Source organism: Mugil cephalus, chromosome 3 (genome assembly GCF_022458985.1).
Source record: "Mugil cephalus isolate CIBA_MC_2020 chromosome 3, CIBA_Mcephalus_1.1, whole genome shotgun sequence".
NCBI classification, from domain to species: Eukaryota; Metazoa; Chordata; class Actinopteri; order Mugiliformes; family Mugilidae; genus Mugil; species Mugil cephalus.
The window spans coordinates 14314694-14338728 of NC_061772.1; the positions used below are offsets into that span (position 1 = coordinate 14314694).

Genomic DNA, 24035 nt, shown 5'->3' on the forward strand with positions numbered 1-24035 from the left:
AATGGTTGTACATAAATAAACAGCAACATTACACCATATTGAGCCTCCAGAGACCCTGCGTCCTCGTATGGGGAGTTTTAGGCAGCTTATTCCGCTTCAGTTAGATCTGTTGTCCTCATAAGTGGACGCTTTAGTCCGCCCTCTGTAGGTAGTAAAGGGTCAATACACTACTCACTAATTAAGTTTTGCAGTTTGATATGACATGCAAATTTAGCAAATTTCATCAATAGTAACGAGCTAAGACATCTCTAATTAGCATGTTCTCATTTCAGGACCTTGATTTCCAACTTTGTTCATGTCTGTTTCTGTCCAGGTTTTACTGGGATTTGACCATGCTGCTGCTGATGGTTGGCAACCTCATCATCATCCCCGTTGGCATAACGTTCTTCAAGGACGAGCACACGCCCCCCTGGATCGTGTTCAACGTGGTCTCCGACACCTTCTTCCTCATGGACCTGGTCCTCAACTTCAGGACGGGCATCGTCAAGGAGGACAACACGGAGATCATCCTGGACCCGCAGCAGATCAAGATCAAATACTTGCGGAGCTGGTTTGTGGTAGACTTCATATCCTCCATCCCCGTGGACTACATCTTCCTCATTGTGGAGACGCGCATCGACTCGGATTTCTACAAGACGGCGCGCGCCTTGCGGATTGTCCGTTTCACCAAGATCCTCAGCTTGCTGCGACTCCTGCGCCTTTCGAGACTCATTCGCTACATCCACCAGTGGGAAGAGGTGAGAAAATGCAACTTGACTGTGTGTGAAACTGTATGTGTGCGATTGTGTTGACTGTTTCTTGTATGATGTGTGTGCCGGGAGCTCAAAGAAAATTGGATTCCCAGCATGCCCAAAAGTGTAGTCACAAATAAAGCAGAATGTCTAAAAAATATTCAGGAGAATGTGAAGGAAATTGCAATGACTGACAATCACATGAGCATTCTATTTGTTGAAGCTAGTCAAACACAACCCTATGTGTATCACATCCTAAATCCAATTATTGTATCCAAGTGGTATTCCCATCCTGGTGAGCTACTTTAAGTACTGCATGTTTTCAGAGCTCTGCATCTTACTCCTTTCCCCTGGGAAAGAAATATGGATAGATGCTGCTTCTGATTGCATCCACCCTTGAAAGGAGTAAAGAGGCTCTTTTGCAGTGCGCTAGGCACCAATAAGTTGATGAAACCGGGATGCTGATTAGCATTTTCACTCGGTGTGCCCATCCAGCTAGCAGTGGGACCACGGAGCCCAGAGAGGCATTGCTGCAGTACAAGCGTGATTATAATTGCAGCAGTAATTACAAAAGTTCCCATTGCTCTCACTGGAAGAGTCTTGTTGTTTAGTCTCGGAGGTAAAAGGTGCAAAGTCGAGCATCAGAATCTCAGCATGGAGCCAACAAGAAGACACTCTACCAGAGGAGGATGAGACCATCGGGGCAGCGCGGGTTGGGTTTGAGGTCATGCAAGGAAATATGTTTAGAGTCAAGTGAGCAGCTATGTGGGTTGGCAAAACAAGAGCTTGGTAATTATGTTACCCAGTCACAAAATAAGGGAAAACGTCAGATAACATGCAGCAGGACTACGTCTTGAAAGGCCACATTCACCCATGACTAAGTATATGTGTTCTATATTAAACTCAGCCTATTGCTGCTTGTAAATATAAATTATTATTAACCTTTTTGCATTCAGTATTAAGCTATTCAAATAACACACAGGTTAAAATATTAATTTCAAACATGCAACAATAGGACGGCCGTGCAACTGCCATAATATAAACATAGATATATCTGTATATATATATATGTGTGTGTAATATTGCAGCGTGCTTCTGGATTTTACCTGGAGGTGGGGCTCCTGTGTACAGGAAGCTTAGATTGACAGGTCTAGTGTGGCGCCCCGTGTGAAGCGGTGCCCTGAATGAGTGAAGGGCTGAACGAAAATATGTTGGATTCATGTTAATGTGTATTTAAAAAAATAAATAAATAAATTTATAGGGGAAAATAAAAAAAATAAAATATATAAAAAATGTCTATTCAACTAAAGATACTGTGACCCCCTCCGCAGACCCCCTGTTGAAGACCTTTGCTTTAAACACAAATAACAAAAGCTCCATGCCAGCTTGTATCTTGTGAGAGGTGGTGGTGCAGGGTTGAGGCTTCGAGTTCAGACTTTATTTGTGTATTTTGACACAATCGTCATGCATGGTCACATCACAGATGGTGTAACACCAGCTCTGCATCACTGTGATGCTTCATCCAGTGCATAGTAATCGTTTAAATTAGTAGTGAGATGTAGGGCTTTGTGAAACAACAGAGGCAGTTGAGGGGGCATTTAAAGACTTACCCTGTTTCCCGGCACAATTTGTTTTTCCAAGTAGAGCATTTGAGCATCTGCTGAAATGAAGCGCCTGCCCGTAATGACTTCAAAAGTGAATTAGTGGAAAAACAGGCAACACACTTCTACTACCTTGTTTATCTTTGTACACTACATATCAGAATCAGCTTTATTGGCCAAGTGTGTGTGTGCACATACAAAGAATTTGACTCTGGTCTCTTTGCTCATTTGTACAAAACAAAGCACTAAATAAGCGTTAAAAACAAAAAAAGAGAGAGAACCAAACCTGTTTTCTTTGTGACTCAGAAGACATTTAATATTTATTCAGATTTTTAATTGCATTTGTGTTAGTTTTGCAAATGCAGCCAATTCATTTCAGTTTAATTTAATCTCAAAATTTATATCCACAATTTCCATAATCGCATCTAATATAAAAAAATGACAATAAGAAAATGTGTTTCATATCAATTGAAAATGTCATTTTCAAAACTATAAAAGCCTGAAAATAAAAATCTGCCTCAGGCCAATTAACAGAGGGAAAAAAATATATTTCTTTGCTGTAATTTATTCATAATGAGCCTAATTGAGTTTCAGCATTACTGATGCTGATGCCCTTCATCATAGACACAGGGAAAAAAATAATAATTAAAAAATAATAATAATAGTTTGAGTCTCTGCTTAATGTGTCTTGCTTCAGCCACATAATTCTGGTTTAGACAAACTGGTCCTAAAACAACAAATTAAGGCAAAGGCCCTTTGAGCCGTCCACTGAGCCGTCCATTTTAAATGGAAAAATGCCAATTAATAATAGCTGACCACTTTAAATGCATAGAAGGCTTTTAACGTCACAGAGGGAGAACACTAGTGTGGATCAACCACAAGCCACAAGCACAAGAAAATACCTTAACAATAGTCTGTTTTTATCCCTTAATTAACCTGTTGTCACAATATTGTCAGAATGCAGTGTTGCTCAGTTAGTTAGTGGTTGAGTTCACCTGAGTGCATAACTTTACATGGACAATTGATAAGGTTGAATAGTATATCTACACCTTCCCAACAGCGTTCAGTAACGTTTTCAGACCTTCAGCTGGCGCACAGGGTAGAGGAGTGTATATATATATATATATACATATATATATATATATAAGTGTGGTGACATTATTCATGCGGCGTCTCTGTGATGCCATTTCAAAGAGAGGAAAAGTTCAAATTAATCACTGGGGGAGAATCTCTCCGCCGACCCCCTTGTCTACTTGCTGCTGTCCTTCTGAGCCCAAAATGAAGGCAGGGGCACATGTAGTTCCGGCCAGCCCTCATTTGAATAAGTCGGACTCCCTGACAGCGGGCTGTCACACGTTCAGCCTGGGCAATAAGGCAGGAAAGAAAACGAGAGGGAATTGGAAGAAAGGGAAAGGAATAAATAAAGAAAAATAGGCAGCCAGCTGACCTAGCTTATAGCCCTGGGCTATTGTTTGGATGTAATCAACTACCACTCCAGGCTAGAACACTGTTTTAAAAGTAATGAGAATCAGGAGGATGGGAGGAAAATAAAGAACAATGATTCATGTTCATTGCAGGGCAGCGAAGGCTGCAGCATCTTAAAAAAAACACCGAAAACAATAGGACAAAGCGAGGGGACGCCACACTCACGGACCCAGCTGCCATTTACATGTTTTACCCATGTGTGGTTAGTGTGTGTGTGTGTGTGTGTGTGTGTGTGTGAGGGTTTGCTGATGAATGCTAGTTGGGCAGACAGAGTGAAAGGCCAGCTTTGCCTCAGCGCCAGAGTACTCCAGATGCAACCTCACAGAAATGTCATCTGTCAGCGCTGAATAACTTGTCGCCAAGATCTCACCACCTGACTGACTTTGTGACTTTTTCCTATCGACAGCAACACTTCAGACAGCATGTAGGGATCGCACCACCGTTTGAATATTTCTGTGGACTTCCTACTGGCCTTGCTTCAGCGCATTTGCATATACAGTGAGATATTGAGATAAAATAACAGAGAGGAAAAAGCTGTCTTATTTGTGTTACATTGTGTTCCTGCTTGGCTAGATGCACAGTAATGCTCAGAGAAGCATCTGTAAAAAAGCAAATATTTTTCTGGTTTTTACAGCGCAGAGACAGGATCCTTGTGATCCGTGACATTGTGCAATTTTTAGTCCCCGCAACATCACTGAACGCCATCCAGCACTGGTTGCCACTCTAAATAGGGCGCCCGCGATGAAATATGTGCTTCTCCTGACATGGCAGAAGCTGACGCCCTGCGATGTTGCGATGTCCTCCAAAAGGCGAAGCGGATTTATTTCACTCATATTTCACAAGCAACTGCGAGCTATAAATACCCCTGCACAAATTAGTTTGGTTTGTTTTTGTTTGAGCTTTTCTCTTCCCCTTCCGTGAGAAGTCACACAGAGGACACTTCTTCTGGGAAGCGCTGAAACGCAGCTCGGTGAACTCAGGTTTTCTTAAAATTAGAATCTCTTCCCCCGTCTTCTCAAGTGCGTTGAATAAAGCTTTTTATGAATTCAAAACCAGACAAAAGGATGTAATAAAACTGAATGCGCTAAGTAGACAATTTGAGTCTGGGACAAAAAAAAACCAAAAAGAGCTTAAATGCATTACAGGTGAAGCGATTAAAGAGATCCATCAGAGATTTCAGGGACAGGCACCACGTGAGTTTTGAAGACTTCAAAAATAGAGTGAAATTGTTTCCGGACAAATTCTATAAAGAAACTCTTAAAGAGGCGTCTAAGCTAATCATTTGCTGCTTCCCATCCACATCGGAAAAACAAATTGCGCCAGTGTGACCTGCCATCTCACAGCAATAGGCTGGCTTAACACATCATAAATTTGTTTTATAATCCCTTGGGGACAGTTAGCTAACTCCCACTCACAGTAATGTCCTCGGCCATAGTGTCAGTGTGTTATGAGTGCAATAACAGCATGCCTCTGAGATGTAAAGGTGCTGAGCGATGGCTTCATACGGGGAAAAGCAGAAAGTAATTTTTAGAGGTCACCTTAGCTTTGGTTTTAGGAAATTGCCTGACAGAACGAGGAAGTCGATCCGACATTTATGTACGAACGCACTGACGGGTGGATGATTGCACCGCAATCAGTAAATGCATGTATACTTTGATTTTCTGTGCGTACGTGTTCATGCCTTCGTGCCTTTTTTTTTTTTTTTTTTTTTTTGACATGAATTATAATTGCATGTCTTTTCGCAGAATACACTGCGGCAGCACCCTGAAGTTCTGACATGCTGGCACACAACCACAAACTGCTGAAGTGTCCTTGAGTCTGATTCTTGACCCCTAAAACTTGGCTGCTTATTGTCATCATGCGCGGTGCACCTCAGTGAATGACGCTAATGATGAGTATAGAGTGTGAGTGGCGCCCGTGTTTCCCCTGCAAGCCCTGAATGACTTGAAATTACAGTGTATATAATTGAACACCTCCTCTGTGTGTAGACCCTTAATTTTAATAAAAAAGCTCTACATTTCCCCCGAAATCTATAATGAAATTTACACAGACAATTTATGCAAACTCCTGGATGAGCCTTCAGAGGGGGGAACCCTCTTCCGTGATGGACAAAGCATGCAATAGAGGATAAAAATGGATAAAACCAGCACTGGAACATTAAAAAAAAAAATGTAATTTGATGAAACTCAAGTGCATTACATCTTCAGATGAGATTGTTTCGCAAGCTGACACAGATGACGTTAAGGGGTTGATTCATATCCCAAACTGAAAGGTCATATTCATTTAAGATGTCCAGTTATAATTATGTTTTGTTTTTTGTTTTTTTCTAACTAAGCCTTAATTAATAATAATTATAACCAGGCATAGATGCAACATTTATCTGCACCCATCTTTCACTCATATTGCTCACAACTTTGATGGCACACATGTTTACAGGCTGTAAATGTGTGTGTTTTGGGGGATTTTAACACAGAGGTCTGTGGGAACTGACAGCCAGCCCCAAGTGGCCATTTAGAGAACTGCAGATTGTGCATGTTTGTGTTGGAAGTTGCTACTTTGTTGTTTTTTGATTATTTGATTCCTTTAAGATTGAGTAATTAATCCTTTGGTTAGCCACTAAATAATAAACAAAACGTCCCATTTTAAACTTTTATGTAAACCTAATGAGATATTACATGAGATAGTGATGAATGAATAACATACTTTTTGGGCCAGACACACAGCCGGTCTTCTCCTTTAAGGTTTCATTATTAGCAGGGCTCTCAAGTTTTGAATTGAGACCCGACCTTTTATTTGGTCTGCGTTTTTAATTTCTCCAAGGTATTTGAGATTTGTAGGACGTATGAAGAGCAAACATCAGCTCTGAACAGCAAGTAGTAGTTTTTGAAAAAAAAAAAATGTCCTCATATGTGGACACTCATACCAATGTTTGACAAAGTATAAAACTGTTTATTTTAATACCTGAATATGGATGAGCAAAGACAGAACCACGAAGTCCCAACATCCTCAAACGAGTACTTGCTAATACGGGAGGTTGTAGCTCGCTGCTATTGATAAGATTTGTTAAATTTGTGGGTCATATCAAAGTGGAAACGTTAATAAACATAAATAAATAGGCTTCAACCATAAAATTAAACCATAACCATAAATTCTACCTTGTTCAGTTTTGTCCTGTGATCGTCTGTAGAATGAATCCGCTATCATGTTTTTTTTTTTACAACTAGTCTAGTGACCCGTTGTTACCACTAGATGGCAGACTAAAGTGTCCACTAATGAGGTCAGTAGGTTGAAATGAAGTGGAATAAGCTGTGATAAAACTTGATGTCCCTATATGTGGAAGTGAGGTCTCAGGAGGTAAAAGATAACCTACCATGATTCATAAGTAACTATTCCTTGACTGTAATAAGCAACTATTATAACAATAATAATAATAAAAGCAACGAGAAACGCTATTTTCTGATTGGCTCATTGGTCACTGATATCTTCTGATTGGTTGCTGATTGAAGCAGAGCAGCCTGCCTTCGCCTCATCTTTTCATAGATTACTAATATCTTTTAAAGTAAATGTGCGACGATTTTTTTCATTTTTCGGCTTGAGAAATGACACATGTGGCATGAGAGTGCGTGAACTTATCGAAGTGCGCGTGTCTCACGCTCGATGCATGAGACTTGAGGGCCCTGATTATTAGTGAGCATGCAGTTCTGTTAATGGCTTCCCTTGGTTTCGATGCCCGAGTTTGTGCCTCTTGGGTAATTTTTCTGGCAGGGGGAGAGACACTCTAATTGGACGTAAATCTTCCAAAGCGCTGATGTATTCTCTGTCATTGATGACGTTATCCCTAGCTGACAGCAGCGGTGGTCAGGATTTGAAATGGGAAAAAGGTAAAGATTAACACAAGCAGAATAGTCCCATGATGTTCTAGCCATCATCAATCAATCATCGTTTTGAATCGCTCCAAATGACTAATCCGAACATTACACCATTGGTATCATTTTTACATGACTAAAGCAATTCCCTGATCCCCGCCAGCTCATAAAATCTCCGTCTTATATGTCCCTTTTTTATTGCAGCTTTCATAAATTAGCTCTGATTACTTCCATTTCCCTCCAAACACTCCAGATATAATGGTGTTTTCACAACCGGCGTGTTGACAGAATGCTGTTTACAAACAAGGAGGTTTTGGCGGCGGCGGCTACATGCCAGTGATAACACTCATGATGACATTCAACATGGCGTGCAGATATCCATCCCACTCCCACACACATGCAGAGCAGACTGTTGTTATGCGTCTCCCCTGTCTCCCTCTCGTCAGCTTCCTCTTGTCACTTTGCATCGGGATAAAAATAAGACTGTGACCGGATATTCTCCTCATTGGAGTTGTCTCCTGTTGACAAACCAGTGGCTTGGATGAGATTAGTCATCCCGCTAAATCAGATTCAAGGCAGTGCACTAATGACTAGGCTCTGAGGGCTTCCTTTCGTCGTGCCTGATGCCTACGACATGACTGCCTCAACCGGCCGACTCAGTGAACGTCGCTCTTGGCGTGGAGCGGAGGACAGTTTGTGAGACAAGTGAGATATTTTTTTTTGTTTGTTTGTTTGGAACAAAAAAAAAAAAAAACCCAAACACATTAGATGATGGACATGTCCGGACCTACAGGATAACACTTTATAACACCAAACTGTGTAGCTATGTGAGGTGTGGGAGGTTCACTTCAGAAGGAAAGAAAGCAGGATAAAGAAACAGAAATGAGAGCGGAAGCCTTTCTGAGGGAAAACGGCCTTCAGATGGCAGAGAAGAGGATAGTTTACAGTCCGCCGAGTAAAATGTTTAGGAAGCTGCACCACACCACTTGTGTTGGCAGAACTTCTATTTCTATTAATATTGGACTCTCGGATTGTTGAGATTTATGGCCTAGCCTGGCCGAGTGGCTTTGTGCTGCATTGCCGGAGAAACAAAAACGATACGTCAGGTGCTGCGATAGAAGTCAGCCGCGTGGCTGCCCCGTGGGTGCAGCAAAGGAGCGGCGCGCCTTTCATTTCCACCCAGTAAATCTATACAAAAATATTTAAATAAGGTAAATCAGCTAATCAGCTCCCCACTCAGTGACCCATTACCTTAGCCAAGGACTGGTCTTCTGGAGATAAGAAAAGCAGGAAGAATGGATTTAATGGGCTATTATTGAGTGCACAATGAGGCTTGCCAGCGACGGTGACAGGTCCTCAACGCTCTGAATGAGCCTCATGTGATATGAATACCCACAGTGGATTTTGCTTAAAAAACTATTACACCAAACTGTGTAATCCAGCGCAACAAACCCGGTGGCGCATCTTGGTGCGGAGCGGAGTCGGGGCGTTTTTTGTGATCCGAGCCCTGCAGGCCTGTTTAGACAGATGATGGAAGGGTGTTCCCTGTGGTCCACTCCCAGTCCTACTTCTCATTCTCTACGTGCGCTTCGTCCACGGTGACAGCATGCACGAGCATGACATTTTGGTCGAGGCATTTACAGTGAGAAATCTAACCCCTGCCCACAGCCGGCTCCCAGAATCTGCCATCATGCTGGATGATTAAAAATAACACTGAGGCATGCGCGCGTTGATTTAGTTGATAAACTTCATTACTCATCACGGGCGAATCGTGTCTCGCCCCGACGCTGGGAGATGCACCGTGTTGCAATTAACACAATCAATGTACGGAAGTGAAGATGGCAAGTAATCAACTGTCCAATTAGCTCTATTTTAGAGAAAAGGCTACACACAAATACCCAGTATACCCACCAAAAATCTGCAACGTATAGTGCATTTATAGAAGGAAATGTGTATGTTACACCGACCAGCCACAACATTAAAATCACTGACAGGAGAAGTAACATTGAACATCTTGTGACAATTAAATGTTCTACTGGGAAACTTTTGGACCTGGCATTGGTGTGGATGTTACTTAGACACGTAGCACCCACCTAGACCAGACCAGGCACCCCCACCCCATAGTGATGACACTCCTCTATGGCAGCAGCCATCCCCAGCAGGATGCAGCCTGACACAGACACACAAAAACAGTTGAGGACCAACTCAAAAAACATGAAAAACAGCACAAGGTGTTGACCTGGCCTCCAAATTCACTAAATCCCAAACTGATCAAGTATCTGTAGGATGAACTGGAACAAGCCTGATCCACGGAGGACTCGCCCCTCCCCTCCCCATAGCACACAGAGCCCCCCACCAACAACATAAATGATATCTTGGTACTTAGTGGAGCAGCAGTAGCTCAGGAGGTAGAGCGGTAGTCCAATAACCGAAAGGTTGGCGGTTTGATTTTGCTGATCGGCAGCCATGTTTCCATCAGTCTTCCCGAGGGCAGCTGTGACTACTGGGGTAGTTTACCACCACCAGGGTGTGACTGTGTGAGCGAATGAATAATGTATCCAACATAAATCACCTTTGAGTATCTCTGATGAAGCGCTTTATAAAACCGATGCATTATTATTACAAACAATCGCTAATGAACCTGAGTTTTCCACAGTATGATTCTTAGTCTTCAATAAAAGAGCACTCAAATCAAATGATTCATCACTGCATCGAACAACAACACCATAATGAATGTGGTCTGTCTTTGATATATTCTATGGACTGCTCCGCAATCAAAACTGTGACAAAGTTCACACTGTGCTCATCTGTTCACGTGAATGATACAGCAAACCGATGTCTTTGTGGCAGACGAAACACGTGTTGAAGTACAGTCAGCATCGGGGAGAACAGCGCGAGTGAGGGATGTTGTTTTTTCTTATGTGTCGAGACGCTATCACGCAAAACATTCATCATCATTAGCGGCGTGAGCAGCAAACACCAGATGCCTCGGCGCAGTGCTGCGTCGACTGTGCCTGGGCAGCTACCGTCGGCACCATCATGGGACATATGCGTCCGTTCTCTCACCTGGATCACCTTCTTCTCACTCCATCTGTTTGACACGAGCCTGCAGCTGCATTCACCCGCGCTCTGCCTGTCCGGGCCTGATTGCTGGTCCACAAGGTTGGAGATTGAGACCTGTGCACCTGACCCCATTTTGACCCCTGTTATGCATATTGGTCATTATTTATTTGGTCAATTAAAAAAAAAAAAAAGAAGATTAGTTTTAGCTTAATGTGCAAAACTGTCCGTTGGGAGACCAGTGTCTGTAACAGGAGGTCAACAAGTTTTTGTAGTAATTTTGTAATAGTGATTTTCTTGTGTGTTTGTTTTGCCTCGCAACACTACATTTACCTAAAGTGGCTTCCACACACAATTACAGCCTCCATCTCAAAGTGCTTACAACCGTATAATTGCCATTTAATTAATTATATTTACGGACCCGCCTCACTATGGCTGCTCTACTGTAGGCCGCGTAATCAAACCGAGGTTTTCCATTAAAAGCGGAAGGAGGCAAAAAACGAACATGGCCAGCAGATCTGAGCGTGGCCTGTCATACGGAGACGCTTAATGAGGGTAGCGAGAGTAAGAGCAAGCCCCCCCATAAGAAACTGTTGGGTTGCATCTGTGCGCCCTCATCAATCAAAGCTCTCGCGTTTATGCTGATGCTAATGCTGCCAGGCTCACTCGCTGCTCCTATCAATTAAAAGAAAGTGGTCAGCAATCCATCATCCTCCGTGTAGCGTGCCATGTTGCGCAGTGCTGTGCTTGCAAACTACACGTGTGTTTGTGTCACACTTGTGTGTCTGAGGTAAATACTGTATGCGCGCATGTTTACAGTACATGTGTCGTCGTTGGCCGTTTAATTATGCGCAACACGTGCGTCCTGCTGTGCGCAGCTATAAGAACCAACAGAAGTGTAAATGGAGAGAGGGAAGATGCACAGACGTGATTCTTTTGCGTGATGATTCTTATTCCAACAACCTTGTAACCGAACAAAGCTTGGGAATACTTTTTTTTTTTTGGTATCTAAATAGCCTGTTCCTGCTTGCTGTGGCTGTATTTGAACTGATTACAGCTGTGAAGAGAGATAGGTGATTCACCTTCCTCCAGTGACAGCAGCGTTTGGGTTACAAGCTAGAGATTTGCATGGCATTACTCTCTACAGTTGTCACAGGCTTTATTCTCCGCACAGAGGATAGGTGCCGGGGGTCTTCTGAGGGCACGTCTACAGTAAGAGTTATTGTTAAAGAGTAATGAGTCATTGAGTCTGGGCCACGAGATACTGAAAGGAATTCTTCGTGCCTCAGAAATGTGCTGACACTACAGAGAGTAGTTATATTGACAGGTACGAGGTCACACAATACACACAATATTTCCCAAAGTGAACCAATTCCTATGTGGGTGTTAGCCCACCCTCGGCAGTGTCTCAAGGTAATAACTGTACTTTTTCATGTAGCTAGTTGTTAAGCGCACAGCACAGTATTGCCCAAAGTGGCAGCTCATACAACAGTCTTGTAGCACTGAGACTAAGCCAGACAAACTTTTTTGTTCTTTTTTTTTTTTTTTTAAATCCTTCAAAATTGCTCAATCCCATATTTCTCAGAATGCAACACAACATTATCATATGTTACTGCATCTATTCACAGCAAACCCCCACATTCCCAAACTGTATGACAGGCCTTATAAGCGAAAGCTATCTAGACAAAATGGCGTAGCCTCTTTCAGTAGAGCAACAACAGAACCCAAACCAAAAAAAACCCAAACAACAGAACTAAACCTGGGTAAAGCCCGTCAAAATAACTAACACACAAAAGACTGTAGGACCAGGTGTCTCCCCTCTAACCCCTATACATCAAAACTACACCCTAATTAAAAGTAAGACCGAAAAAAAACAAATACAGACCTCAGACCAACAGATCAGCAAATCCAAAGCCAGAAAATAAACCACAGTTCCTGCTGCAGTAGCTGGAAGGAGATAAGAGGTTATTCCTTGGCTATTAATTGTGTCCTTTTCTGGTTTAAATTCGCATAAGGAGGAGGAGGAAGAAGCAGAACATAAGACACCATGACGATAGGTTCCTTTAACTCTCAGAAATGACATTGGGGCGAGGATAAGTTGGAACCTTTAACACCAAAGTTTTGCTGTGTTTTTTTTTCTCTTTCAGCTCTGAAATGAGCATGTGACCTCAGTCCAAACAGTTCTGTCCAAATTAACAGCTGTTATGGTGATAGTCAGTATGTTGATAGTGACAGACCTTTGAATTGTTTTGAGTCACACTTCTGTTTAAAAAAAAAAAGAGAGAGATAAGTTGTATTTGTAATCACATTCAAACACAAACGGTGTCAGAGAAAGGTTTAAAGAAGCCAAAGGCTCAAACCAATGCGTCTGACGTGGTAGGATGACCGGAGATTAACTTGATACGGAGAAACTCAGCTCTCAAAGCTTTGTTCACTGTCTTGGATCTTTTTTTCTCACGTGGGCCAGTTCAGGACTGTGATCAATTCACAGTGAGCAATTAATCCAAACTGAGCTCTAAGCAGTTTGAACGTACAGTAGCTAAAGTAGATCTGCGATTGAGAAGACCGGGGAAGCTTTTTAATCACCCAAGACAAAATTATTCTAAGCCTTTATTTTAATAAATGAAAAGCAAGATGATTTAGAGGTCTGAAAGAAATGGAGTGCCCCTCTCATTTTGGCTCTGTAGTATTAAAAGATGAATGATATTTGACATCTTACACATTCCACACAGGTATCAGCTAAATATATATGTATCTGCTACTGTATTGTGGATTTATTCACTTTTGAATTTGCGTATTACTATTTTTTTTATGTAGATCTGCACGCGGCATCTGTTTTATGAATCATCGTCGTGTCCCTGCTTGGAAATACGATTTTCACAAGTGAAAAATGTATTAGACTCCGTGCAGGAGATGTCAAGGCGGTGCCTCATGATTTATTCATCCTCTATAGAGTAGAGTAAATTTAATGCCGTAATGTTGTGGAACACCATTACGGCTCCTCAAGGAAATTTAACTTCACACAACACTGCATATTAACTAACATATTCTTCAGTGTGTTTAAAGACATCGCCGGCTCCTGAAAACACACTGAAAATAGCTCACATCAGATCTGCAGCCGTGAAGGGAAAGTGCGGATGGGGATTCTGGTGGGTTGAGCCAGAGAAGGGCGCAGCTGAGGGAATGATTCAGCTCAGGTGATGTATAAGAGCCCGAGGCTACACATATTGCACAGGGGCCCAAAGAGACAAGGGGCAGATTTGGGAGAGGGACACGTTGCGTTTTCTGTATCTACCTTTGTGTGGACAGACAAATAGAGTGCGTTAGCGAGGATGTCCATTTCCACTCTAAGAGGCACCATTTCCTGGGCAGACCTCTGGCTTGATGCTAGCATGCTGACAGAACTAAATTGATGTGATCTGACAAACACGCCAGTCCCTGCCAGCGTCCTTCATAACACAAGCGCAGAAAAAAAAAATGCACAGATACAAGCTCGCATTTGTACGCACGTCTGTTTTTCCGAAAATATAAACGAACCTAGCGCTTTAGCAGCGAGGATTAAGATTAAACTTTGTGTGACAAAGATGCCTTCGCCCGCCTTCCTCGTCGTCACCTGCCGCCGAGCAACAATGTGAAGATGGAATATCCCCTCTCAGTCACAAGCCTTTTAGAGCCACTGAGTGGATTTTAATAAGCAGCGGCGAGGTTAGCAGTGAACACTGTGGTCTTCAATGGGATTAAGAGGCTTTGAATGGTTGAGGCCATTAAAATCTACACCAGCCCAGAAGTCCTGGAGCGCCTTATGAGTATATTTATCATTAGGATTAACAAACACAGCCTGCGAACGCTCTCACCCCAGGAGCACAGCCACCTCTACCCTCGCAGCTTTATTGTGCTCGGCTGAGTGGCTCACGATAAGAGCGAATCGGCAGCGCAGGAGGTAAAAGCTCCGGTCCCAGTCTGCCAACCTTCCCCAGTCGACCACTGTCAACACATTTGCATCCGCCGCCTCGTCTGCGTTCGGTGTAAAAAGCTATGATTTCTGCAGGTCCGCGCATGTCCTGAGCGAAGAACGGACCCAGAAGTGGCTGAGCTCCCTCAAGGATGCACGAGCGCTGTGCAGTCTAGAGAGATGTCGAGGATTTTACCACCAGCGTGTGGAGCCATCATATCCTAACATGTTTCCCTCTCCCGCCCCTTTAGATCTTCCACATGACCTATGACCTGGCCAGCGCCATGGTGCGGATAGTCAACCTGATCGGCATGATGCTGCTGCTGTGCCACTGGGATGGCTGCCTGCAGTTCCTGGTGCCCATGCTGCAGGACTTCCCCGCCGACTGCTGGGTGTCCAAAAATAAGATGGTGGTAAGTGCCTCTCCTGCACACAGTCCCCATGCATGTTCAAATCAGATTATGCCCTGTCTTATCTCATCCGTCAGCTTCGGTAATTACTGTACTAAAACCATTCAGCTTCCTGGGAGTGATTGCCTTTCATATCTACCATTTTTAACCCGAAATCAAATACATTTATCTGCCGCATTCGTCCTCGTTTTTTTTTAAATTTGCGGATCATTTTTATTTATTTGGAGTTCTTGACATCTGTCCTTATTGTGAAAGGAGCCCGGGAACGGAGCATGGATTTTCTGAAGAGGACAGGCGGCCCTTACCCAATATTGGTTGAATATTGACAGTTTCCAGTGAGCGCTCATGCTGTGCTTTAATTTGGTCGCATTGTTAAAATAGCTGCTGGAGTAGAGCCTCTGTTAAAGCTTGACTCATTACGTGGTTCTCTTTTATTAGTTCGTGGGAGCTGACTGCGTCACACCTAATGCGTGGTTCTTCCGCAGCTGATGGCCTCATGGAAACTCGGCATGTTATGAAAGATTGCTGCTCTGAAGGGGTTTTTGTTGGGCTTTATGGTGGGAATCGATATGACTTGAGCGAATCCCTATCTCTTCATTGTGACGTACCAGTAAATGAACCTACATTTAACCCTTAAACAATGCAGCTGAGGAGAGTGGCTCCCTAACTGGTGGTTTATGTATATGTACGCAAATTTAAGTGTCAGAAGGGCCATGTTTAGGCTTTAGTGTGATGGGAAACAAAAGCTCCGACACGCACACCTTTTCCTCCTTTTGGTTTGTTGCGTTCAGCTGTTTACTTTATTACCCTTACAGTATAATATCCATTGTTTTCCTTAGAATGTGAACACAGATTAAAACAACTTTTTCTTGCATTTAATAATTTAAAATCAAGGGACAAAGTTATTAGAGCAAAGTCAGCCGCAAGTTCTGCTCTCCGTGGCAGAGCAGACGTCACCTTAGCGGTTACACTGCTCAAGGTACGACGTATCTGGCTCATCGTGCTTCGTTGCACCCTCGACAAGCTCACTTGTTCCCCCGAATCCGCCTCTCTTACGTTAAAGCATAAGAAACGGCAGATGTTGCAAACCGCCGTCCCTCGAGATGTTTCACACCTTAGCTAATTTGAGCTAGTTTTCCACTCCTGTGTCTGCGTACGCTCAGGTGAGTGGCTCCTGTTTGTGGATGTTGTCAGAACAGATCAAGCCAACGGCCGTCAGACAGTAATTTTTTTTTTTTTTAGAACAACCCTCCTCCTGGTCTTTCCTGTTTCTTTTCCATTTTTTTGTTTCTATTCCCTTTCATCCATAAAACATGCATTTTACCCCAGTGATATGCATTAAGCCAACTTGCACGGGGATTTTCTCCATAAGTTACATAAGGCTGAGCAGCCAGCCGACATAATGTCAACTGTGGCTCATGCTGGCGGTGAAGCAAAGTGTGCGTGGATTGGGAGACTGGATTTGATGTTTGTGGCAGTGAAGACAGGGATATGATGCTTTACAAGTCTCATTGTTTGATTGTGAAAACCTTAATTGAAGCTTATGTTTTCTGCGGACTCAGAAATAATGCTGCATGATGTATAAACTTAGAACAATAGTCTTGCAGAGAATATGAGGCTTTTTTTTATCATGTACAGTATTTAATACACAAAAATCCAGGTCCCCTGTTATTTGGTAATGTTTTCTTCTGTAGTATTTAATGCAAATCACTAGTTTGACCGAAACCTAAAATTCCAGTTTTAATACCTTCACCTCAGTGACTCTGGAAAATGGTCGCACAGGCCAAATAACTTGTCCTGCCTTGATTATATTTAGGTATTTTCTGCGTCTTGTGTCAGAGTTGTGTTTCCATACCTTCCACTGGCAGTTTCTTTAGACTGCAGTGTCTAAAAACAGCTCTCTGCGTTCAGGGTCGCAAATGAATTCGGATATGTGAGAACAGCCACTCATAAAGTACTTATTTTAAATTCCTGTGCAAAGGAGGCAGCCCCTCATAAACGCCGGAATGACATTTGTTTTATTTTCGCACACTAACCCCTGTCTAATTAATTGCATTACAGTAGAAGAGGGGCTCTCAATGTGACAGAATAACAAATATATCTTTCCAAATTAATTCAAGCCTCACGGGCAGGCACCTCTCTGATGGAAAGCTCATCATGTATTGCGCACATTAGCTGTTTGACAAAGAGGTTGTTAGTACTGATAGACTCGGTCACACTTGGTTTGACTCAGATTAGAATCACAAGAAGGCTTCTTTTTTTTTTGTTTTCTTTTACAGTAGTTGTCCCATTATCTTGCCGGGTCATCGTTCCTTACCTTTTCAGGAGCTCGCTAATAAAATTGCTATCTGTCTCAGCTTTTCCGTGGTGGAAATGAGTTTGAAAGCAATTTGGACATGTCACCCCCAGGAGAGAGTTGATATTGATTTGCCATGAACCACCACCGGGATCTAAAGGAAAAGGGACAATTTATCTACAAATGAGAAAACTCACAGAGAAATCACATTTTTCTAAATAGCTGACCTACTTTCTGTCATGTAAGCCTCCAGTGTCTTAATGCTCTTTCCACCCATTCTCAGAACTCTCTTTTAGGCTCCTGCCCAAATTTCTGCCTGCTCCAAATGTTTGCATATTAATTGCGTCGCGTTAAGTATATTTTATCCAGGCAGCTGCACTGTATTGAACCAAGATAGTTTGAAATGGACAACTGCCACTAATCCTGCCTTAAGTAATTAGATGTGTCTTTGTGTGTGAGCTGTCAGGGTGCTCATTGACCTTTAATGTGCCATCAACACCCTCATCTGAGTGAGCAAGCTAGGAGGTGTTCCAATGTACTCACCCTAACTCACCCTTTCTCCTCTGTTTCATCCAGAATGACACATGGGGACAGCAATACTCCTACGCACTTTTCAAAGCTATGAGCCACATGTTGTGTATCGGGTATGGCATGTACCCCCCGGTGGGCATGACAGACGTGTGGCTGACAATCCTCAGCATGATTGTGGGCGCCACCTGCTACGCCATGTTCGTGGGCCACGCCACGGCGCTAATCCAATCTCTGGACTCATCTCGACGGCAGTACCAGGAGAAGGTGAGTCAGGGTGACGCGGCGGCCGTGTCGTGTGGATCGGTGTGCGGCAGCGGCGGCTTGTCTTCAGCATCATTTGTTTTGTTGTGTGGCGTTTAGTGCGGCAGGTCCCCACAAAACTAAACATCATTGATGGAACCTCTGGGTGTGACTTTTCCTTGATAACCTTTTACGAAAAGATGAAGATAGCAGTAGAATTCTAACCCACGCATTTCAAAAGTTTGACGTTGTGAGGCCTCCCTTAAAGAACTTTGAAATAACTGCTAACCTTAGTTCACCCTAATGTCAAGGCATATTGATATAGATAATGATATCCTTGGAAAGTGTAAAGTCACATTAAACCTAAATGTGTGCAGTTATGTGAGTTATGACTCAGATAAGAAGTGTGAATTGTGCGCCAAAGGTTCTGCATTTATTTTCTGTCACCTCATGCAGTGAAGAATCTTAACCCCCGCGACGTCTCTCCCATTTGGTTCTTCCCCCCCGTGTGCCCCATAGTCCGTAGATATGGGAGTGTTTATACACATCAAACCAAAGTGAAATGTGAGAATACTTACAGTAGCCCTAACGTGATATGTGACATTTTATGGCTTCTCTGTTTTGTATTTGTTTTCACTATATGTGACTGTTCAAGGACAGCTCAAGTGGACTGATTTATACGCAACATTAACTTTCCACAGTGAAAAATGAAGGTCGTGATCACCCACGCTGTCGTTATTAAAACAATTGGAAACCTTATTACATCAAAGGTCAAAGTGCCTGAGTGTCAGATCTGACAGGGTGTAGGTGTTTTTGTGCAGACTGAAGGGCGCTGGCAACTGTCTGGCTCCTCTGCAGCTCTTTGCCTCTGCCCCCTGCCTCCGCTGCCTTCTCTCGTCCCGTCTCCTGGTGAGGCGCTGTTCGTCTCACACTGTGCTTTGGTTAGAGTCACAGGCTTTTCATCAGACACACCAACAACAGTCATTTTGCCTGAATTATAAAATTAGACATTTTCCATTTTCTACTGAAATACCTTCACTTTTTTTTTCTCAAGTCTTTTCTCCCTCCATTATGTGTGAAAGGTTTCGCCTTTTTTTATGTCACCTATCAACTTGTGAGCATCTGATTTTCCAGTTTCCAGTTTGTGCGAGAGTGTTTCACATTTTTGTGTATGTTAATGCTTTCGCTTGTACGTGGATGAGGTTTTCAGCATAGTGTTGGAATGGTTTCTGGATGTTTTGTGGGTAATTCTGAATGACGTCTAACAATCGCTCATATCAAAACCTCAGCAATAAACAATATGCACAATCAGCCAAATCAAATCATATCACAATTTATTTATAATGCAATTTTCATGCAAAGAGAAAATGCAACCCAAAGTGCTTCACACAAATAAAAACATAAAACATTACAAGAAACAAATCAAGAACACAAGATCACAAACTGATGAAGTATCTGAGGCCCCTCCCCTCAACCATAGGCCCCCACTAACAGCATACAACAGTGTGACACCACACGACACCCTCATAAGGTCCATGTCCATTCTCTGATGAGTCAAAACAGTTTTGGCGACACAAGGGAAACCCAGAGAATGTTAGGAATGTGGTCATAATGTTATGCCTGATCAGCGTATGTCCTCTTAGTGCAAATAACCAGACATGGTTCCAGGTCAGTGAAAGTGAATGCCATTACACGATGTTTTCATAAACTAAGAACCAGACATGTTTTCAGATCGAGCCGGGGTTATGCTTTTCGAACCATGTGCATAGAGACGGGAACAGGCCCCTCTGTTCAGGGAGAGGAAAGCCCTCGCGGCTGGCTGTGAAAGCCGGGACATGTTCCACACTGCCATGCCCTCCGTGGGCCCAGCGTGGGCGATAATGAGCTGAGCTGCTAGGCTGCCACATTACCCACCGTCTGTAGCGAGGATGACCTCCGGGGAACGGAGTCAGAGGCTTGGGAGATCTCACCTAAACGAGGGAGGGGAAGAGGGGGGAGTGGAAGAGGGCAGCGAAAAAGAACAAGGCAGACGGGCAGAGGAACAGATTAGGTGACGTAATGGGTGTGTGGTGCTTCTTCAAACAGAGAGAAAGTGCACTGGATAAATTGCCTTCTTAGACGTATAAGCGTGAGTAATAAAGATTTTTTTTTTCTTCAAAATCTCAACTACTAAAAGGTGAAAAATCCAAAAAGTAAAGCATGTAAGTAGCTTTATGACTAATACTTCTGCTCTGAGTAGCTGCTTGATGAAAGGGGAGCAAACCAGCTCCCGGCTCTGTCTGCTCCTCTGCTTTAGAGATCCCTTGCTGCCAAGTAGTAGTGAAAAGCTGGCCTGTCTTAGCACCAGTCAGCATGTGCTACCAGAGCCATTGGCTGCCATTTCTGGGATCACCCCCTAAGGCGCCTTAAGAATCCCCCAGCCAGCTGAAAAAGCTCCCATGCGTTCCCACAGCTTCCCACAGTGTCTGCCTGCAGAAAGGTTATTACCGCAGACTGCAATTAATTTTTAAGAGTGGGGATTCTCCCATTTATCTTTCTACAAAGCTCAGTGATAAGACACTCTCAGCCTACACTGTCACTGCATGCGCATCGGGCTGTGGGAGCCAGATAATAGTGATTTCTACTACACTGGACCATACGTCCCCTTTGTGCTTATCAGGGTTAGTTCCTTCAAAGACACAGACCTTTTTTTTCTGGCCGCTCACATCAGTCGTGTGACAATGGGATCTGCTTCCTCGAGATTTCCCTCTGCTTTTTCCGTGCTAGACTAATGCCATAATCTGCGCACTCAAGAAGTGGACAATCCGCCGGTCAATCCCTTGAGTTCTCAGAAGACAGGTGGCTGTTTTCAAATGGGCGCTGGGCGGCCATGACGGGGAACAGCTGTTCACGTCCGCAGGGATACCGCAGAGAAATGAGCTAGCTGAGCTGCCGTCACCACAGCCAACAGTCAACCCACCGTCATAGACCAAGTTATCGCATAGGAAACGTGTTTGCTAGAGTCTCATTAGTCGCATCTCTCATGCAATCGTTTGACCTTTAACCATTCCTCCGAAGTGTGCGGCTGGTAAGTTGAAAAAACAAGTAATTGGGCTTTCAAGGTACAAGGGCAATAGAAAGCTTAATTCTTATCAAAAGCCAGTCTATTCTAGTAAGGCATAATATTAAATGGGATTAACTAAAGGAAAAATGCAGCCTAGGTTTGACATGTCAGGTAAACTTTGCAAATGGAGCAACACAACAAGTAGGTCGTTCAAATTACTTGAGCAGTGATTGGGTTTTTAATAGGCGTTTTATGTAGTTCTACAGAAAGCAACTAATATATAGAGGTAGAAAAACTTAGTCTGCTCTGATTGGTTTGGCTTCAATTCCCTCAGCCCTGAGTGCAGAGTAAACCATCAACGCTTTTGAAACCTTTCTCATTAAAAGAGAAATTCTAAAGCACTGATATGAATATTTATATCCACGTTGGGCACAACATAAAGTCTAAAAACAAGGCTTTAAAATCACAATTCATGATTATTTACCACAGAGGAAGTATATTACCATACGTGTTTCTGAATTGAGTGTTTGTTGCCTTGGGTAGTTCCTAACATTACACCAGTTTGGTCTGCTGACACCACACATGCATAGCATATTCAGCAGGTTATGGACTGCACATTAAAAAGAAGGAGTCACTTTGACTCATTAGTACATAAAATATAAGTTCTTCTGTCAGCTGTTTGCAACCTGAAATAGATCACTGTAGCTTGCAATTTGCATTTTTTTGTGTGTGTGTCCGTGTCGATGCTCCAGAGACGCTGTCAGCAAGACCACAAGGCTCGCATCACTTTCATACGCCAGCGTTCCCTGAAGCAGCGTTAATTATGGTATCTCCAATGTCACACTGTATAGGCCATGAAATGCAGTTCTTACAGAGTTGGTACTACACAGTTGTGTTAACCTGAAGCTGGAATTAGAGTAAAAACATGTATAATACTAATTGTATTAGGCTACAACACAAGCAAACTACCACTACTTTCACAGTGAGACTGATGACAGATACTGACCACTGTTTAGTTAGTGGAAGGAGTGTGATGCCGCATTTGACTTCTTCCTGCTGGTTTCGATGTGACACACGCTCTGCCTTCTTCCACTGTAAATGAACTATAAATAAATAGGGCATGGAGCTCCCATACAGATGGCTTTACGGCCAAGATGAGAGGCCGTCTGTCTGGTTGGCATGCAGAGGTGTGTTCCAGGTAACTTTTATATAAAGATGGGAAACAAATCTGTGAAGCCCCCACGATGGAGAAAAAACAGCTTATGATGGATTTTTTAGTGGAGACGGAAAAGAAAGAAAGAGTGGGTAAAGCTCTGCTCTCAGAGATGGTGAAAATTATCATCAGAAAGCCTGGGTATAATCTTTTCTCAATAGAATTCTATTACAATGTGGCACCATGTGATAAATGCCCAGGCTGTCAGAAGCTAGCAAGCAGACGTAAATGAGCTCCTAGGAATCAGGCAGCATGTTAACTGTTACACAAAGTAGAGAGCCCAGAAATCACGCTAAATATTTGGAGGGTTGGAGTGTAGCCCCCACTGAGATGAGAAATAGCGTTATTAGATTCATTTTCACTCTACGAAAACTAAATGTATGTCGCCAGTTGTTTGCTGCGTAGAAAGAGCCTTAGGACGTGGAGTAATAAACCATGCGCATTTTCTACTTGTTTGTCACATAGGTGTATTCGTTCCATATCAGATCAGATTAAATCTGGACTTCTGCAGGCTTTGCCTCAGTGTTATCTTTTCTACTCGGTTACTGAGAAAGGAATTAGTTTAGTTTCAAACTGTGCTGTCTTTAGCCCTGAACAGACTCGGCAGTCTCATGCCTTCTGAGTGAGCAGGTCACAGTCCTAGATCAAAGCACTGAATCTCCATCCACTGCTGTTTTGGACCAACAAACAGGGCCGATAGGACTCAAATTATGGGACGTAGTATCCTCAAAGTTTCCAAACGTAGAGTATTGTAACAGTGAAAGAAAAACTCATAAAGACACAAGACAAAACCTCTAGCATGGCCAGTTTACGTAGGGTAACCGATGGCTAATTAACCAAATGCTGTCATGGTGGAATTACACATAGTCTGCTCATATTCAGTAACTTCATTTATTAATTACACTTGTCTAGACTAATATATTGTTTTAGTTAACAGCTACAAGAAGAGAATATTTTATGAAAAGGCTGTCCCTGCTAATGAACAAACGTCACTTGTGATGCATTTGCCCATTGTGTTGATCGCTCACAATGTTGCGTGTGAGGGTATTTATTTATTTTTTGAATGAATGCCGTAGAACAGTGTGGCCACTTAACAGGTCTTGGTTGTGTTTGCACGTTTACTTAAATCTTAAGACCGGATCACTCAGGACTCGCTGCTGGTTGATTTTAAAAGTGCCAGTTTGTGCCTCGGATAGTTTCTTTCTCGACTCGTTTCAACATCAGATGGTGCAAATTTGATTCATTTATTCTGATAAAACATATACGAAACATACATACATCTATTTGTTCTTTATCTTTTTTTCCTCTTCTATCTGTCCTCACCTTATCTTTATAGAACCGTATCCATGGCGTGCTTTACTGTGGTGTTGAATGGTACTCATTAATACGGACGTATTTACGCGTATTTATATTATATTGTACACAGCTCCATTACCTCACACCATAAATCATTGTGAGCTGGAATGCATGCGCCGAATACCCCCAAGATTTCTTCCCTCTAGTCTGAGGCATGTTGAGAACCATTATCACACAAGGAGAATTACATCTCTCCAGATTTGGGACACAAGATGGCTGCACATGTGACCGTGCATGCGGGGTATGCCTGC

General features: G+C 42.9%; 1 protein-coding gene across 3 annotated transcripts in view; it reads left to right on the forward strand.

Annotated features, from left to right (window-relative positions):
• Nucleotides 1–24035, forward strand: part of hcn4 (hyperpolarization activated cyclic nucleotide-gated potassium channel 4) — a 77614-nt gene that overhangs the window by 23095 nt on the left and 30484 nt on the right. For all 3 annotated transcript variants that reach the window (XM_047580001.1, XM_047580000.1, XM_047579999.1), the window contains 3 exons: nt 314–737; nt 14947–15108; nt 17978–18196. In XM_047580001.1, the coding sequence (XP_047435957.1) occupies nt 333–737; nt 14947–15108; nt 17978–18196 (786 nt within the window). In that variant the 5' untranslated portion in view covers nt 314–332. The remainder of the gene's footprint in view (nt 1–313; nt 738–14946; nt 15109–17977; nt 18197–24035) is intronic.